The following is a 19,926-nucleotide window of genomic DNA, read 5'->3' on the forward strand; positions in this document are numbered from 1 at the left end:
CCCACATATTTAGAAAGTGATTCTGCTAACAGGGCTGTGTTGGCCAGCACGAGTAGGGCTGGGTGAAGGGGGTCTATTGCACCTCTCCCCCTCCCCCAGTGACTGTGTTACAGCAGATTGAAAAAGCCGGGAGAGCTCTCCCTGCACGTACCAAGGAAGAAGGGAAGCTGTAGGTGCTACTTGGGGTGGGAGTGAGGAAGGGGGTGGAGAGCTCTTAGCAGAGGAGAGGGAGCTGTGCTGAGCAGTACACCGCTTACAGGACAAATCCTGCTCTCTCCTCTGTGCTCACCCCGGAGCCGGGGGGTACTGCACCGGACCGGGGGAGTTCTGCCGAGCGAGCAGGGCAGGCTCTGGAGAGCCTGTGAAGTGCGAGATGATCCCTTGCACCTGGCGGATCCCATCTTCGGTGGGGGCCTCGGGGAGGCTCTTTGTTCACACTCACAAAGCCAGGATAGTGCATCCGCCGGCCATTGCCTCCCACAGAGGGGGAGCAGCAGCTGCTGTGGAATGGCTCCACTGAGCCTCCACCAGCTGCGGAGGAGGAGTGCGCAGTGAAGGGGCTGAAAGCAAGGATGTGGCCAGCACTGAAGTATTGTTGTGGTATACGGTGACCTGGTTGAAAAGGGATCCTGGCGGCTCAGGGAAGCAGCTGGCATGTCCCACCTCTGGCTCCTACGTGTAGGGGCAGCCAGGGGGTTCTGCACACTGCACCCTCCCCAAGTGCCACCCCCGCAGCTTCCATTGGCAGGGAACCGCAGCCAATGGGAGCTGTGGGGGTGGTGCCTGCAGATGGGGCAGCGTGCAGCAAAGCCGCCTGGCCGTGCCTCCATGTAGGAGCCAGAGGGGGGGACATGTGGCTGCTGCCGGGAGCTGCCTGAGGTAAGCGCCATCCAGAGCCTGCACCCCTAGCCCCTTCCTGCACCCCCACCCCCTGCCCCAGCCCTGATCCCCCTCCTGCCCTCTGAACCCCTCGGTCCCAGCCCAGAGCACCCTCCTGCACCCCACACCCCTCATCCCCAACCCCATGCCAGAGCCCACAACCTCAGCCAGAGCCCTCACCCCCCCCGGTGTCCCAATCCCCTGCCCCAGCCCGATCCTCTCCCACCCTCCAAATCCCTCAGTCCCAGCCCAGAGCACCCTCCTGCACCCCACACTCCTCATCCCGAGCCCCACCCCAGAGCCCGCACCTCCGAACCCCTCGGTCCCAGCCTGGAGCACCCTCCTAGACCCCAATCCTTCATCCTCAGCTGCACCCCAGAGCCCGCACCCCCAGTCAGAGCCCTCACCCTCCCATACTCCGAAGCTCTCAGCCCCAGCCCGGAGACCCCTCCTGCACCCCAAATCCCTCATCTCCAGCCCCACACCAGAGCCCGCACTCCTAGCCGGAGCCCTCACCCCCTCTCGCATCCCAACCCACTGCCTCAACCTGGAGCCCCCCCAGCACCCTGAACTCCTCATTTCTGGCCCCACCCTGGAGCCCGCACCCCCAGCCAGAGCCCTCACCTGCTCCAGCCCCCCAGCCCCCTGAGACAGCCCGGTGAAAATGAGCGAGTGAGTGAGGGTGGGGAGAGCAAGTGACAGAGGGAGGGGGGTTGGAGTGAGCGGGGACAGAGCCTTGGAGAAGGGGCAGGGCATGGGCCAGTTCTCAGAGGACGACGGGACAGGGGGCAGGGCAAGGGTGTTCGGTTTTGTGCGAGTAGAAAGTTGGCAACCCTATTCTGGTACAATGTGTTACTATTAGGAGATTCTACTGAAGACAGGAATAGTGATAGGAAAGTCACTCCCCACAGCCATTGGCATAAACCCGCACAGAGGCTGGGGTACTGCAGACAGTACGACCTATTCTACCCCTCATGCAGAGAAGGCCGTGCTCCTGCGAGCCGCAAGAACGGTGTTCTCCAGGGAGCCTGACTCACTGACGTGGCTGTGATAATACTCTGCAGGTGCTGCACATTGTCGGAGTCAACCTTTCCCGCCACCACAATCTCCGACCCTCCAAAGTAGTTATCGAAACTGTTCTGGGTGACATCTGACACTGATCCCTGAGGATAGTTGAACTCCACTTTCTTGAGGAGCGGGGTAGAGACCTGATTGTAGAATTTCTGCAGTTGGAAAAGACACAGGGGAGAGAGGGTGGTAAGTCTGTTGTATTTGACTCAACCCTCGCTGACATGCTAACGCAACAGCAAAAGGTACAGGTGACAGAATCTGGAACCCAACAGGGCAAGACTGAGCTGTTTATTTTCCAGGAAATGCAATTCCCCTTTTGATTAGACCTTGAAATGTCTGTGTATTTACAAACACAGCTCCCAGGAAAGTCAATGGAAAGACTCAGGCCCACAGTCTGTAATGACAAACACCTAGTTTCTTCCAGGACCCAGAGGCAGAAGGAAGTGTGAATACTGGTGCATATGGGCCCAAATCCTAAAGCAGGTGTGAAGTCAATGAATAAGGACTTGATGATTTGGCCCTTTATTATTTATTGCTTATAGATGTGAGCCCAGGCTTCAAGCACTTTCCAACTCCATTGATCAGAATTTAGTCTTCATGACTAGACTCTTCCTCTATAGAGTGGGCTGAAGTAAAATCCTGGATCTGGACAGCCTTGAACACAGCTCCAGAAACCCCACTTTGCAGTTCAGAGTTTATCTCTATGGGCTAGTCTTCACTACGACGCTGCTGCAATCAATGTCTAGTGCAAACCCGCTAAATCGATGGCAGAGCGGTCTCCGGTCGACCCTGGTACTCCACCTTTCTGAGAAGAGTAAGGTAAGTTGACCGGGAGAGTGTCTCCCATCAACACAATGCAGTGACGACACTGGGGTACATCGACCTAAGCTACGTTGATTCCAGCTACGTTAGTCACGTGGCTGGAGTAGTGTAACTTAGGTCGATTTACCCCTGTAATGAAGACAAGCTCTTTGTTATAGAAGGTCTTGGGTTTACAGACATGATCGTTACCCTGTTGAACTCTCAGGCTAGTCTCTGCTCTCAGTGGGACCTGTGTGAACCAGGAGTAACTCCATCGCCTTTGAATGAGTTATTCCAGATTCACAGCGGGAGCAGAATCTGACCCTCACAGTTTAAGAGGTGGATGGAAGGAAATGCACCTTCATTTGGGAAGAGGTCTCCTGATTTCCAAAAATCCTCTGTGCCATTCCATGATTTTCATGAGAAAGCCTGTCCAGGAAATCATAGTCTACATCGAATCCAATCCCGAGAGAGAACAAAGAGACATCTTCTGGTATGTTCTGTTTCACGTTCTTCTGGATTTTAGTCAACTTCAGCTCACCTTCAGGGGAGAGAGTGACTTTCAGTCATCTCCTGAATGGAGAACAAACCCTTCAACCCAATTAAAAATGATTCATAAGAATCCTCAGCTAGGATCTAATCCCATATTCCTTGAATATCCCAAACTCTCAGTGTCTGTAGTGGGAATGTTGGTTTGCTATTTTAACATATGGAGATGAATAGGGCTGTTTTCATCTCACAGAACTATTGTTTTAGGCTCTCTGCAGACTCAGCAAGACACCACTAATGGTTTACACTTCAGTTCATGATTTTAAGGTTCTCTTTGCAACCTTGAGGGCTAGAAACGTAACTTTTTTTTTTAAACAGAAACTTCAGTTGTAGAGCAGCCAGGGGTGACTTTTGAGGCAATTTCTGCAGTTGGGGCCTGATGCAAACCCCACTGAACTTAATTTTCTTTCTGATTTATTCTTCATATTGGGGGCAATTCCTAGGACGGAGCAGCTTCTTGGGGACCAGCCACCACAGTGTGGGCTGAGATCTCTGGAAGAGGGGATTGCCTGTGTGATGGTTGTGACCTCCTCTGTTCCAGGACTGGAGTATGTATGTAAATAAAGCACATTACCCTTAGGATATACCCAGCCTCCATGTCATTCATTTCTCATCCACTAGGAAGCCAACCTGAAAAGCCCCAGAATTCTGCTACCACTTGGCGGAGGGGCAACATGATGTCTGAAGCAGGACACTGGCGTTGGAAGAAGGGACAATAGTATTTTCTTAACTTACTTGTAGAGTGTCCATGTGCTGGTTGTGTTTCTTAAGCCCATTCAACTGGCCTTTCATGTCACCTAATGCAAGATCCTTACCTACCGTAGGGTCGCCATCTGACACCAATATGATCATGGAGACGGAGTTAGGGTCCAACATTCCCAAGTTGCTGGCTTCCTTTAGAATGAATATTGCTCGAAGAAGAGCTTCGTTGATGTTTGTACCTGGTAAAGAAGTGATAAAATGAGCATGTTTGCTACGCAGCTTTCCTTCTTGAAATAAAGGCTTAGTGCTGAGAAAATAATACATAGGAACATAGGACTGGAAGGGACCTGAGTACCTGAGTCCAGTCCCCTGCTAATGCCGGCAACCCTGTCATAGAATCCCATTCTATAACTCATCAAGTTCATCTTCAGACTAGTTGGGTTGTTTGCCCCCACTGCTCTTATTGGGAGATTGTCCCCGAACTTTACTCCTTTGATATTAGAAACCCTCTTCTCATATCCAGCCTAAATTTATTCATGGCCAGTTTATCCCCATTGATTCTACCCCTCTCACGTATTCAAAGACAGGAATCATATCCCCTCTGAGCCTTCATTTTTCTAGCCTCAACAGGCCAAACTCTTTGAATCACTTCCTGTAAGAAAGACCCTCCATTCCCCTGATCACCCTAGCAGCCCTTCCTTGCACCTGTTCCAGTTTGAATGAGCCTTTCCTGAACATAGGTGATAAGAATTGTACATAGTATCCAGCTGAGGTCTTACCACTGCCTTGCCCAATGGCATTAATACGTCCACAGATCCACATTTTAGGATCGCACTTGTGTTAGCCCCCCTGGACAAAGACCTCAAGGACAGTTAAAGGCCTCCCCAGAAATAGATGCTGAGGGGTGTGGTGCATGGCCTTTTAATTAAACGCTGCTGGACTTCCTCACTTTAAGTATATTAGGTCAGATTTTGCTTGTTTAGTGGAGTTACTCATTGAAATCGATGGAGTTGTCTCAGATTTACACGAGTATAAGTGAAAGCAGACTGTGGTCCATTCAGTGGGCCTCATTCACTACTATATTACTCTGTTTTAAGCTACGGTTCACCTAGGATTTAAAAATCCCCACCATACTTGGGAGAATTTAACCAAAAATCCCAAACCTTTGGACAAATGCCTATTAAAGGGCCAAATTCTGATACTGGTTAAAATACATTTTGCTTTGCACTCCTCTAGCTCCTTTCCCTACAAGAAGTTCAAATATGAATGAATGAAGCTTCAACGCCCCTGTAACGTTGGGAAGTACTATTATCCCCCTTTAACAGCAGGGGGATGGAGGCACAGAGAAGTTAACTGATTTGCTCAGAGTCACATGACGAAATCCAGGGCAGAGCTGGGAAGAGACCCAGCTCTTTTGACTGTCTGTCATTGGTTTTAAAGCCAGACAGGGACAATTAGATCATCTTGTCTGACTCCTGTATAACACAGATGATGGAATTTCACCCAGTTACCCCTGTACTGTGCTTGATAACTTGTATTTAGCATATGTTCCAGAAAGGTAGCCAAGCTTGATCTGAAGACATCAAGAAATGGAAAATCCACTACTTCCCTAGGTAGTTTGTTCCAATGGGTAATCCCCCTCCTTGTTTGAGCCATATTTCTAATCTGAATTTGTCTGGCTTCAGCTACCACCGAGTGGTTCTTGTTAGGTCTTTCTCCTGGATTAGATAAGAGAGCCCTGTACTGCCTGGTATTTTCTCCCTGTGAAGGTACGTATACACTGTAACAGAGTCATCTCTCAAACTTCTTTTTGATTAGCTAATCAGCCTGAGCTCTTTCCACCTCTCACGGTAAGGCATGTTCTCTAGCCCTCAGATCAGTTTAGTGGCTCTTCTCTGCACTCTCTCCAATTTCTAACAACTTTTAAAAACTGTAGACACCAGAACTGGATGCAGCATTCCCATATCCAACTTCTCCTGGTGCCGGTGGGTGCTCAACCCCCACTCCTGCCCCCGGCCCGCCCCGACTCCACCCCTGCCCCGCCCCCATTCCAACCCCTTCAGCAAACCCCCCCCCAACTTCGCCCCTCCCTGCCCCTATTGGACTCCTTCCCCAAATCCCCGCCCTGGCCCTGCCTCTTCCCCACCTCCTCCCCTGAGTGTGCCGCGTTCCCGCTCCTCCCCGCTCCCTTCCACAGCTTGTTACACCGCAAAACAGCTGTTACACGGTGGCAAGCGCTGGGAGGCGAAGCCGGGGCGCGGCGCGCTCAGGGGAGGAGGCAGAGGCAGAGGTGAGCTGGGGTGGGGGGGGTGGGGTGGGGAGCTTGGCTGCCGGTGGGTGCAGAGTACCCACCAATTTTTCCCCATGGGTGCTCCAGCCCCGGAGCACCCATGGAGTCAGCGCCTATGCCTGGGCTGGAACCCAGTGTACAGGGTGGGCCTGGGTTCCCCTCCCAGCCACTGGGAAGTGGCAAGGGCATTAGAGACACCAGCCAAACAGCCAGTCTGGAAAGACTTTGATTTCCCCAGAAGAGGAGGACCTTAGTGACCTGGCTGGAGGGCCCAGCCATGAAGAGGCCCCTGCGGTTCCTGAGGCTGAGAGCAGGACTGCAAAGCAAAACAAGATGGGAGAAGATACCACCGGAGTGAGCGTGCAAGCGGGCAGAGCTAGTTCCCAGGATGGCCAGCAGGAGGTGCCGCTCACAGTGAGTGAGCCCCGTGACAGGGAGTTTGGTGCCCACATACCTGTAAGGATCTGGACCCAAGTCCAGAGGTGCTGGGGGCACAGAGAGATAGTGTGGTGGCACCATTGCCTGGTCTCTTGCTGATACATGGGATCTGTGGGACAGGCCCCACAGAAGGAACACCCTGCCTTTCCCAACAGAATGACCAGGGGGCTCTGCAAGGGTGTCTTCATTTTGCCCCCCTCCCTAGGTCCCTTTTCCTTGTGCATCTTGCCGCACGAGTGGGAAATCTGGCCTTTTGTGAACAGGACTCTGCCTATCTGTCTGAGGCATTTCTGAGGCATTTATCCCCATGGTACCTAAGTGACGAGAGTACCTCATTATCAAACCCACGTACCCCCATTGGGATGGATCTCCTGGATGTATTTCTTAGCATCCTCTGTCTGCGGTGCTGTGGCTGCAACTAAATCATCTCTCCAGGTGCGAACATTGTGGTTGAAGTCAACAATAGAAAAGTGGTCATCAGGCCGGAGATCACCCAATATGGTCTTCATCGCCTCAACCGTCTGAGACAGGAAGGGGTCCCAAGAATAGGCACATTTAGCTCTTTCCATTATTCAAAGCACCCTATAAACGCTAGCTAATGAGTAAGAAAGTAGGTGAACAGCAACACGAGTGATGGGCCCAAACTGGAACCTTTTATGAGGCTGTCTCTCGGCCTGCTTCCTCGGCACTGTGGAAATCCAGGTAAAATGGGACCTGGCTTGACAGAATCCCGGTAAGGAGTCTGCAAAACCCAAACTTGTCCTCCTCAACCCAGCCCCACTGAATACTAATCATGAGAGGGAGAAGCCATGAGCAGAGAGGACCTCGCTCTGGAAGTTGTGTAACGTTGGTATTGTCACGACACTCAGGAGACAAGATTTCTACTGCTAGCCCTGTCATGACCTGCAGTGTGAGGCTGAGCAAGTCCACATCCCCTCTCTGTAGCTCCATGGCCCCATCTACAAATTCACCCTCCTTTGCAAAGTGCTTCGAGATCTACTATTTCAGAACTCAGTATGATTCAGATGACCCTGTTTCTTTCTTAAAACATTTTAAGGACAGTAAATATGGTGGGTCAAATCCTGAAGTCCTTTGCTCAGGCAAATGTCCTGTGACTTTTGTGATGCTTTTGACAAAGGACCTAAAGATCCGACCTAGTGATTTTCAGTTCGGGCAAGAGCAAGGTATGTGGCAGTCAAGCAAGCAATAGCTACACGTACGGGAGAACACGAAGGCAGGGCCTTCTGTCTGCACAGATCAGGAACTTACTTGTTTCATTTTCAATCCCCACATTGAGCCGCTCACATCGATAACGAATAAAATGTTTTTGGGCAGTGGATCCAGATTGTCAGGAGCAAAGTAGTGAATAAAATAGCCATTAAAAATCTGCAAAATACAAACAGTGGTAACCTGAGTTCCTGTAAAGATTCCACATGGCCCAAGACGGTAAATGGAGTGAAAGGTTTCAGCCCTCTTTACGGGCCACATTCTATTTTCACATAACTCTGCTTGTGTATTGCACTGATCACCATAATGCAGTGTCTGAGCGCCACTGGCTTTAAGGGAGAGCAGAAATTGGCTCTAAGGACTTGCTTTGGGAACGCCTCTGCACTGGCCCGGGGGGTGGATGAGATGGTGTAAAAGAGCTATTTCATCTTTAATGACTCAACCCTGCAACCCTACTCCAGGCCAACATGATGCTAATGAAGTGCCAGTTTGCCTTCTCACAGCTTCTGACCCTGTTCCTTTCGAGTCAGTTAATCAGTACCCCAGTACGGTGTTGGGGAGCACTGCAATGTGAGAGATGCTGGCTTTTGGGCAGGACAGGGAGCTGGTCCTGACCACTTGTTGTTAGGTAACTGTATTCTGCCTGCCTAAAATCCCCCTGCTACTTCAGTTGGATGCAGGATTCTTGATCACTTCTGTTGTTCAGCCATGCTGTGCTTTGTTCCCGCTTTAATGCAACGCAGAAAGAGCACCAGAGATGGGGATCGTGGATGGTCTGCTCTGCTGTGGCAACTACTTCTGATGTTCCATTTTGGGTAAGGCCAGTTCTTGAATTACACTCAGGCTTGGGGGCTAGGGCCCGGCCCCCTCTGGCTTTTAGGGGCTACCTCACTTGTCTTATGGCCCCCTTACTTCTCACTACTATCTAAATTAAAGCTCTTGACATTCAGGGCTCCCTAGACTTTCAGCACTGTGTATGAGAGCAACATATGGTAACAGAATAAACTTACTTCCAGTTCTCCAGCTTTGGTTTCTCGCTGCACATCATACGCCACCACAAAATTCCCATCTACTGCCGTGGCAGAACAGGTGGGGCATTTTCGTTGCTGAGCCACTGTTGGTTTGAAGGACACGTGGGCCTAGAGGTGAGATGTGAACAAGGGGACTCCATTACAAAGTCAACCACACATCCCACGACAATGGCATCATTCTGAGAGATTAGGAATGAGTCCTGCAAGAAGCAATGGACTAGACTTTTGTATCCAGAGGACAAACAATTTCATTGAACACCTTTGTAATTTTCCAAGTAAAACGGAGTAAAAGTGGAGAGGGATTTTTGTTGCTTCAAAGCAAAGATTGCTCTTTGGTTTTCTTCGCTCATTTTCTTCACTAATAGCAGCTCTGTGTGCAAACACACAGAGTCATATGCCTGTATTACAGACAGACCTGGACAAACCGTTTGGCACGAGCAATTCATTGGATGAATTTAGCTCTTGTTTCCTGTTTGCAAGGAAAAAAAATATTTGCATGACACCCAAGATTTTTCACAATAGCCATGATTTCCATGCATTTGTTATTTGTAATGGTTTGTCTGAACAAATTGACAACCTATAGATTCCCTATAAATTGAGGGCTATGAATATTAGTAATTAGTTATCCGTGATTTGTTGCCTATGTCACATGGTATTGTTTCTCTTTCCTGATTGGATTAATTCAACTTTTTTAAAGTGGAAAATAACGAATGACCTATAGTCAATAGTGAACATCATGTTAACTCAGAAGTAGCTATGTTTGCCCATGACTATAGTTAGACTGTACACTCTTCAAGGCAGGGAACATCTTTTTATTCTGTGCCCTGGTCCATGCGTGGGATCCCTCAGGATTATCCTGTATTAACTGTTATTATTATTATTTATTATTATTACCACAGATAAAATCTCCAAAAATAGCCACAGAACCTGATCATTGACATGAACAGTTGAGAGCATGAACATGGCCGAATCGAATTGTGGGCTGGATTTTGCCAACGGGTTTGCAAATACATTTTCATGCTATTCAGTTTGCTCCAATTACAACCCTGGATGCCCCAGCCCAAACCTTTGGCTAAGTGGGTTTGTGGATAAACAAGATGTGAAGCTGCTCATTGACATCAGGGGTCTGACCTGCAATTAACCTGAGATTTCAGTATAACCTCAGTTATAGACTGTATTTGTGTGTGTATCTGAGCCTCATGAATATGAGGGACTGTAGTTGTACTGTCTATTTTATTTATTTAAAAGTCATCCATCAGCTTGGTATCTAAAGGCCAAACCAGATATCTGTGTAAGGCCAAACACAGTGAGAGTAACAGCTCAGCAAGTTCCCCCCACCCAACACACAGACCTGCCAAAACACCATAGTCTTGATCTATATCATCTCTGTTATTTTACTCAAGACCTGGGCCTTTTTTCTATCGATCCCTTTATGTATGTTCAAATATTGATGCCCATCAACACAGAATTTGAGCACTCTTCAGAGGATAAAGCCAGTTATACCAATTTGTCCGGTGTTTTGTGATGAGAACATAAAGTATGTTCACAGACGTCTACTGATTCTCAAGAGGTCAAAGGCTAGGGCGTTAAATCATTGAATCAACTAGCCCTCAAGAACATGGCTTGTCCACACATGAAGGTTATTCTGGAATAAGGTATGGTGTGAATTTAAAGCAGAATAGCTATTCTGGAAAACTCTACATGTGTACACTCCAGAGTAAGAATACCTTTTTCTGATTTTAGTTTAATTCACTTCCATCTTGAAGCTAATTGGGGAAAAGGCACTCTTACTCTGGAATAAGATAGTCCACACATGTAGTTATTCAGGAATAGCCACTCCAGAATAACTGCTTGTGTAATCAAGCCCTAACACAGCATCTGATTATTTCTGAGTTCCTAATGCAAAGTATTGATCAGCTCTGGGTTATATGTCATACATTATCTATCTATCTATTTTATACTGCTGCCATCCACATAATCTGAGCACCTTGCATATAAAATCAACAGCAAAGTTACAAGTGGTCTTCATGGAGTATCTGGCACGTCTCTCTGTTCAGACGTGGTGTAGGGTGCGATCATCAAATGTCTGCATTCTGAATGACAGATCTCCTCTTTCCGAGTGCTTTCTATATGGTGAGCATGTATTACTTTGCCAGATCCCAGCGGGACTGGGAGACTCTTATCCCCTGTGGGAGAAAATGTTGTCCACATACAGTTTCTTGGTGTCAGCTACTGTTTGGACCATTACCTTTTTCTCTCCCTTAGAGATGGTGGTGATTCCCGCAAAGTGATCTCCTAGCGAGTTAGGAACATGCACATAACGAAGTCCCTGAGGCTCAATAATGCGGACATCCACCTAGAGGCAAGAAGGGAGGACAGTAAGCGTGGAGCCTCATTAGAAATGCCCCAGTGTCTCATGAGCACTTCTGCGCTCCCCAAAGCACACTTGCGACAACACCCAGCCTCAGAGAGTGGCCACAGGAACAGAGCCAATTTGACTATTGCCAGGCGTCCAAGCAATGGTTTGAGCATATCAAAACAGCAGGGGGAGCTCTCACGCCACACAGGAGGAGGGGAGGTGGAAAGAAATACTGATCCCCCGCCCCATGCCCGGGAATGGAGTGGGAGCGCTTTGTCTGCTGTTAGCAGAGGAGAGAGGGGGGAAGCTCCCTTCTGTTCCCCCTCCTCCTCGCTTTAATCCTTGGATCCAAGTTGCAGGTAGTGCAGATTGGACAGTGTGTTGTTTCACGCTCTGGTCTCCAGGAACAGTCCTAGGTGGGTTGCTGGCCAGGGCAGAAGACACTCCCCCACACCCACCTCACCCCTCTGAGCAGAACAAAATCTGGCCAGTCAGCAAAACAAAACTAAATAAAGCCAAAAGGCTGGGCAATCAGGAAAACCCTGAGTGGCACAGTGCCCCCTGGAAGCTGGCACCCCGGTTGCACCAGCCTGGCTGGTCCCATTGCCAAGGGAAGACTGACTGGCAAGTAGTCTCCCCAGCTCCTACGAGTTGTCTGTTCCTGCTGTCGGAGGTAGGGGGAGATTGGATAGTGAGCTGCTTTTCCCTTCTGAAGGGTGTGTGGGGAGACTGGAAAGGGAATTGCTTTCCCCTCTAATCCCAGCCCTGGAACTAGAATGTTGGTGGAGCCCTCCTTGGTTCTACTACTGGGTGGGAGATCAGGCAGCAAGTCAGCTCTGCAGCGGGGAAACAGGATTTAAGGAAGCAATCAATGGGAACATGTCCAAGCCCTCAGTCAGCACGAAGCAGCCCACACTCCGCAACTCGGGAGCATGAGCAGTGAACATTCGCTTAGGGCCTGAGCCAAAGCCCATTGAAGTCAATGAAAATTTATTTTATGCAAAAATCCTGCCTGCTTTTGTAGGCCACTTCACTCTGGAATTAGGGATGGGGATATTTTGAAAGGTGTTATACAAATTAGGGGCAAATCCTGCCTCTCTGACTCACATGAGTCACCCCTACAGACTTCAGTGGGACGACTCATGAGGGAAAAGAGCAGGATGTAGCCCTGAAGTTGTATATAAGTGTGCAGTAGAGTGCATCGCACAAACTGTCACTCGCACTCGTATTTTCTGCGAGAACCAACCAACTACGTGCCACTTGCAGTGACCTGGGTGAGAAGCAACACAGAACATTGTAGTCCTTGACTCTCCTGTACCTCTAGGTGCTTTGCAAGTCTTCCAGGCTGCAGAGAGATAACATACTCGTACGATCCCAGCTTCCTCCGTATCACTTCTTGGTAATGAATTTCAAACTGGACCTTCATTCCTCCGGGCACGTTCAGTTCAGCTTTAAAGTTTTCCATGTCAAGGGCACTGCTCCTGGAGGTGTTGTCAAAACACAAAGCTGTATCTCTGTGTGGCAAGCACCCGAATATGAAAACTCACCCAGTACCTGCTTCAGGAATAACACCTGCTTTTCGCTAAAGGCCTGAGTTAATAAATTGCAGGGAGACCTAATAGCTGATTTGGCCTTAAATTTGGCCTCTAAAAGGGAACCACACTTACATATCAACTTAATTAGGCTTTGTCAATTTGAGGGTGGAAACACAAGGTGAGCTCTGGACAAGTTAACTATTGTTCTTGCTGTAGATGAGCATAAACACCTGTCAGGGATGGTCTAGGTATATTTGGTCCTGCCTCAGCATGGGGCAGGGTTACCAATTTGGGGAAGTTTTACCAATTCCTGGAGGTTTCATCACATGACATGATCTTTAATTGAAAATAAATCTTCCATTCCTGGAGACTCCAGGACAATCCTGGAGGATTGCCAATTCTAGCATGGGCGCATGGACTAGATGACCTCTCTAAGTCCCTTCCAGGCCTTCCTTTCTATGATAAACCAAACTGGAGATTCAAAGCAATGGAATAGAGCTGATCAGCAATCAGAATGTCTGTTCCGCAGCAAATTCCAAAACTTCCTGCCCAATGAAATGTCCAAAATAATTTAATTTCAAGTCAATTAAAATATTATTCTGATCTCATCTTTTTGATTTTCTGTTATTATAAATTATAATATAACTGTTGAAGTGAAAACTTGTTTCAAAACAAAAAATCAAATTGTTCAGTTTCAATAGGGAATATTTCAGCTTTATCGAAGAGCTTTGTTTCAATTTTTTTCCGAAAGAAAATCTGTTGGAATTTGACACATGCCCACAGAAAGTATCGATTTTGACAAAATGGCATTTTTTACCACAGTCAAAATCAAAACCCAGATCTGAACTTCCACCCTGAATTCTAAGACATTCCAAATCCAGATCAGGATCTAGATTTGAATTTCGCACTTTGACTCCGCCTCTAACATTTGCAGATTGCCGGTTTCTGTTTAAAAAACAAAAACAAATTAAAAGTAGTGGTTGGAGTAGAAGTCTGAATCAGGACTCCTGGGTTCCACTTCTCATTCTGCTACTAAGCTTGGGCTTGTCACATGATGATGAAGTTCACCCTTGTGCAGAGAGCCAGTATAAGTTCTGTGTTCTGATTAAGTCCAATGTAAATCTCAAAATAGAGCGGAAGTGGGATTTAAGTGGTGCATGGGCATCATGCTGACCCTATATTTGTAGCATCTTAGCTATTTCTGGTAAGCACTTAATAAAATAATTACTTAATATATAGGCCCTGATCTGGCAAAACACTTAAGTTCTGACTTCAGTGAGACTATTCATGGGCTTAAAGTAAAGCATGTGCTTTGCCGGATCAGGGCCTAAATAAAGACACGGTACTTATGTTCATGAGATTTCCACCAGATATCCTATTTTGGTGTCAGGACACAGACCAGTCCCACAGTCTGGGAGTTAAAGATGCTAATAAAAGGAAAAGGAAGTACAGTAGCATAATAAAGAGGAGAAATCTTTGTACCTTACTATTCCAGCAGCTTTGCCTTTGGCCCTGGCCTGAGCATATTGTTGTCTGGCTGCAGATTTTTCTCTAATTGAACTAGTAAACGTTATGCCATTTATGTTCCTAAGAGAGAAAAACACAGACAGATCATCTCAGAGACTATTGTGGAGTTTCTTTATTTTAATGAGAAATCAAGTTGAATCAAACCTGTTCCTAATCCAGTGGGCTCTTTTACTTTAAAAAGAAACAACAAAGCTTGGAAAAATATTATTTTATATACAATAAAAGTTATGGACACTTTCCCTGTTATCCTTCCACCACCTTCTTATTTGATTATTGAAATTGTCATGCACAGTAGATACAGCTCCCCACTACTTACATAGTAAAGTTGTGAATGAAGGCTCCTTTGGGAATCTGCACATCAAACACCACATTTTGGGAATGTTTAGCTTTATTTTCCACTTTGCTTTGGATCATGGTATCGACCAAACGGGATGTTATGGTGGACTGAACTTTGTAGCTATAAATACTTATCTTGTCATCACCTGCTACCTGCAATGGAGAAGAGAACTTTGAAAATTTGGGAGAGAGATACACTGGGTATGTTTTGCATGGAGGGATGGTTCAATCCATACTGACAATTACAGTGTCTGTATTTAGCTACAGTTCATTACAAAATGGCGCCCTCAATAGATCTTCAACTCTTGTAGATCTTAGGCGTTTGGGAAGAGGTCATCTAACAAGAGAGTACTGTAATATACTGGCCTAGTACATGAGCTCGTATTGCATGCCAGTTTGCTACTTTCTAGTATCTAAAGCTCTTTTGCTTAAGAGGGAGATGGCTGAATTTCTTGTGCAGTAGGTTCTCAGGTTCAATCCCAGCTAGTAATTGTTGTGTCCATGGCTTTGTCTACACACTAAACTGGGTTTCCTTAAACTGGTGCAGACCCGTGTGGAGACTCTTAGGTCAGTTCACCTCAGCTTTAGCCTGTTAACTAATCAAACCAAAATAAGCCTGGTTTAAACAGGACTAAGAGCCTTGCTGCCTTTTGCTCTGGTTTAACTGAACTGGTTTAGAATCGCTCCTTTAATGTAAAACAATTCAGCTTTGAGTGAGGACAAGCCCTGTGTGTATTTCACTAACTCTACATGTAGGAAGGATTGGGATTTATAGGCCTCCTGGAAAAAGTGTGTTTTAGAGAAAGACTTAAATAAGAGAGGGAGGAGGCAACTTGGCAGACCAAGTCAGATGTAAGATCCACCATAGCAGTTTGTTGAGAGGGAGAACAGCATGATTTGCCATGAGGTTTATAAAAATATTGCCTTTTGGGAGGAAGGGAGAGCACGTTTTCCGTTCATTTTTGTTCTTATTCCGACATCAGTACAATATATATCACTACGAAATCTTGTACCAATCCCCCGAACAGCATTGTGCAAGCAGTCAGCTGTTTGAAGAAAACAGGTTAATACCCGGTCAGTGAAACAAGCAAGGCATTGAACAAACAGCAGGATTGATTTCCAGATAATGGTTAACTGGAAAATCATTTGTCATCATTTTTTTTCCCAGAAAAAAACTCACCAACTCTTCAGAGTCCTCATAGTTTAATGTGCTCCTCTGGGAAGAAAAGAAATAGAGAATGAGACTTCAACAAGCCTGAGAATTACAGGGCTAGTGATCATGAATTAGCTATTGAAGGGATCAAAAGCATATTGCCCATATATTGTTTCACAAGATGATCAGAATCAATGAGAGTCACTGGGTTTATTTCTTAGTGTCTGTCTCTTTGCTTTATTTCCTGCACTTAAGGGGTGGATTTTCAAAAGTCCCTGAGGCCCAGATCCTCAAAAGGTGCCTAACTCCCATTGATTTCAAGTACCTTTGACAGGTTTCAGAGTAGCAGCCCTGTTAGTCTGTATCTGCAAAAAGAAAAGGAGGACTTGTGGCACCTTAGAGACTAACCAATTTATTTGAGCATAAGCTTTCATGAGCTACAACTCACTTCATCGGATGCATTCAGTGGAAAATACAGTGGGGAGATTTATATACACAGAGAACATGAAACAATGGGTATTACCAAACACACTATAATGAGAGTGATCAGGTAAGGTGAGCTATTACCAGCAGGATAGCGGGGATGGGGGGATGGGGATGGACCTTTGTAGTGATAATCAAGGTGGGCCATTTCCAGCAGTTCCTCAGACTTTCTTGTCCACTGCTAGAAATGGCCTACCTTGATTATCACTACAAAAGGTTTCCCCCCCGCCTCCTGCTGGTAATAGCTCACCTTTTCTGATCACTCTCGTTTCAGCGTGTATGGTGAAAAGAAGAGGAGGACTTGTGGCACCTTAGAGACTAACAAATTTATTTGAGCACAAGCTTTGCATGGTAACACCCATTGTTTCATGTTCTCTGTGTATATAAATCTCCCCACTGTATTTTCCACTGCATGCATCCGATGAAGTGAGCTGTAGCTCACGAAAGCTTATGCTCAAATAAATTGGTTAGTTTCTAAGGTGCCACAAGTCCTCCTTTTCTTTTTTGCAAGTACCTTTGAGTATCTGAGCCTAAGTGAAGCATAAGTTCAATTGGACATCACTGACAATCTGGCTCTGAAACCTAGGGACTTTTGAAAACAAAAGTAGGGCTGATTGAAAAATGTCCATTGAAATGGTTTTCTGATGGAAGTTTGGGATTTTGACAAAATGATTTGTGTGTGAGTGAGTGTGTGTGTGTATGAAAAGGGTTTGCTTTCTGTGGAAAATTTTGAGTTTTTGTACAAAAAGTTCTGGTCAAAAACCAAATCTTTTGCCCCAAACCAAAACTTTTTCGGGGTGGGGTGGGGGGAATGAAAACTTAAGGTTTTCTGCCAAAAATTTTCAGGTTTCATTGATTTTTCCGATGAAAAGTTGAAATTTTCCATGGAAATTTTAAACAAAATGGATGTGTTTGTTGCTGTTTTCATCCATAAAAATCTGCAGAAAAGATAGTTCTGACCAGCACGACTATTTAAGCCATACAAGGCTTAAAAATAGTAATTAATGAGCTATTTTTTTTACTGCCATATGAATATCCCTGTTTGGAATTTATGTCAAGCAGTAGCTACATCTTGAGGCACGCTCCTGACGCTCTAACAAATTAAACCCATATGAGTGACACTGGCTCCTTCAATGTGACAAAAACCCAAATTGAGGTAGACAGCAAAAACCATAGAAGAAACTTATAATGATAGGTGGTTCTTTTCCTAACGTCTGGTATCAATTTAGGTCAGTAAATTTGAACTAAGAATTGATTCATGGGTAACTGCAGGATTATGTGCGATGCAGGTAAATCTGGGTGTATAGGGGAGGTGACATTCCTCATAAAAAGATCCTCTAAAGAGTTATAGGTTGGGTAGCTCACCATTTCACTGAGCATAAACATGGCCCAAGTTTGTGTTTGGAAATGCAATGATTTAGGTTTAGGTACACTTAATCATGCCTCAGTGTCGGGAGGCTGGACTAGATGACTTCTTGAGGCTATCTTCCAGCCCTACGTTTCTGTGATTCTAGGAGGAGACAGAGATGGGCCCAAGTTGAACTATTCAGATCCAGATTTTAAATCTCCCAAAGTTTGGTGGTGGCTGCACCTGGGTTTATCCCATTTAAAGCTAAGGACCATGTGCAAAATTTCAAACTGGGTTGAATTTGGAACACCTCCAAGGATTCATAGTGTCAGGAGCCCAGTGTTCAGCTGTTCACTGGATCTAGTGTTTGGTTTGTTTATGTTTCTCATAGCAATAGGTCAACACCAGAATTTTTATCTAACCCCTCCAAACGTTGGTAGCTGGGATCAAACAGACCCTAGATCCAAACCAACCCTGGTTTTGATTGTGCAAAGCAGAACCCTGGCCAACAAAGTCTTGCAAAAGCAAAACCCAGTGTACTCAGTCCATCTGTAGTTACAAGGATCTGGCCAGTAAGAAGGCTCCATAGTCCCAGATCCAGCAAAAGGCTCATAGCCAAGATTTTCCAAAGTGACTAGAGATTGGTAGGGCATGAATTTTTGGTTGCCCCACACCTTAAAGGACCATGAGTTTTCAGACAGCTCTGAGCTCCTACCCTCTGAAAATCAGATAGTGTCTCAGGTGAGGCATCAATGATAATCTAAGACATGGAAGACCTGGGTTCACGTCCCTGTTCTACCATAGACTTCTTGTCTGAGCCTATTCAAGTCACCAAGCCATTCTGTGTCTTGGGTCCCCATCTGAAAACTAAGGAAGAAAGCATTGCCCTACCTCACCAGGGTGTTGTGAGGCTAAATACATTAAAGACCAGGAAGTGCGCAGATACCCAGGAATGGGGGCCAGATAAGTACTTACAACAGACAGAATAGGGGAATATATAAAAGCCCCTTCCAGCTGACCTCCAGATACTTTATTAGACCATCTGTTTTGGACCTAGAGATCTTTGATCTGATGGTGGCAATTCTGTCCCCTCAAAATAAACCAGACCGTGATCTCTAAGGGAATTTAATTTTATTACTGACGTGAATTTTCTGCTGGTGAAAGATGCAGCTGGAATGCAGAACAGAAGCAGCATGGACTTCCTCATACTGCCTCTCTGTTGTGTCTCAAACCCTGACCTGGGGTAACCATCTCTGGTGCAGAAAGGGGACTCAGGTTTCCATGACTCAAGCTAGTCTTTGCCCTCACTGCTGAGACGGCCAACAAAGGGCCTACTGTGACAATGCGGGAGGCGTGGGAGGTGGAAATTTGCCCATTAAGAAATGGACTCCCCCCTGGAGCTGGTTGAAATTTGTCATTCAATATAAATAAAGACGTTTTTATCAAAGGGAAAGTTTCACAGAAATCATTTTGAGTTTCCATTACTCAGGTTTTCTTTAATGCAACTTGTGTTTTTTGATGATCATTTTATCTGTGGTTTTGAGGGGTTTATTTCCTCTGCCAATTTTCACTTATCCTAGGCCTAGTCTACACATAAGTGATGTATCGCTTTAACTCAGGGGTGGGCAAACTTTTTGGCCTGAGAGCCACATCAGGTTTCTGAAATTATATGGCTGTGCCTCCCCAAACAGCCAGGCATGGCCTGGCCCCCGCCCCCTACCTGCCTCCCCTGCTTCTCGTGCCCTAACGGCCCTCCCGGGACTCCTGCCCCATCCAACCCCCCGTGTTCCCTGTCCCCTGACAGCTCCCCCAGGATCCCTGCCCCATCCATCCCTCCCTGACCCCTGACTGCCCCTGACTGCCCCCCACCGCCCCATCCAACTCCCCCTCTCCTTCCTGACTGCCCCCCCGGGACCCCTGCCCCCATTCAACCCCCCTGTTCCTGCCCTCCGGCTGCCCCGACCCCTATCCACATCCCCGTCCCCTATCCATCACCCCGAACTCCCCTGCCCTCTATCCAACCCCTCCTGCTCCCTGCCCCCTTACCGCGCTGCCTGGAGCTCTGGTGGCTGTCGGCACGACAGCCGTGCTGCCCAGAGCACCAGGACAGGCAGCCACGCCACCCGGCTGGAGCCAGCCACACCACCGCGCAGCACAGAGCACCAGGTCAGGCCACGGCTCTGCAGCTGCGCTGCTC

The 19,926-nt window shown here is 46.9% G+C and overlaps 1 protein-coding gene across 1 annotated transcript in view; it reads right to left on the reverse strand.

Moving 5' to 3' along the window:
• ITIH2 (inter-alpha-trypsin inhibitor heavy chain 2) overlaps nucleotides 1–19,926 on the reverse strand; it is a 38,635-nt gene that overhangs the window by 14,924 nt on the left and 3,785 nt on the right. Inside the window, exons 3-13 of the mRNA XM_077807893.1 lie at nucleotides 15,926–15,961; nucleotides 14,726–14,898; nucleotides 14,365–14,469; nucleotides 12,666–12,828; nucleotides 11,237–11,344; nucleotides 8,968–9,096; nucleotides 8,000–8,116; nucleotides 7,083–7,251; nucleotides 4,116–4,241; nucleotides 3,111–3,292; nucleotides 1,917–2,102 (exon numbers count right to left, since the gene is read on the reverse strand). Coding sequence (XP_077664019.1) covers nucleotides 1,917–2,102; nucleotides 3,111–3,292; nucleotides 4,116–4,241; nucleotides 7,083–7,251; nucleotides 8,000–8,116; nucleotides 8,968–9,096; nucleotides 11,237–11,344; nucleotides 12,666–12,828; nucleotides 14,365–14,469; nucleotides 14,726–14,898; nucleotides 15,926–15,961 — 1,494 coding nt within the window. The remainder of the gene's footprint in view (nucleotides 1–1,916; nucleotides 2,103–3,110; nucleotides 3,293–4,115; nucleotides 4,242–7,082; nucleotides 7,252–7,999; nucleotides 8,117–8,967; nucleotides 9,097–11,236; nucleotides 11,345–12,665; nucleotides 12,829–14,364; nucleotides 14,470–14,725; nucleotides 14,899–15,925; nucleotides 15,962–19,926) is intronic.

The sequence above is a fragment of the Eretmochelys imbricata genome, chromosome 1 (assembly GCF_965152235.1).
Source record: "Eretmochelys imbricata isolate rEreImb1 chromosome 1, rEreImb1.hap1, whole genome shotgun sequence".
NCBI lineage: Eukaryota > Metazoa > Chordata > Testudines > Cheloniidae > Eretmochelys > Eretmochelys imbricata.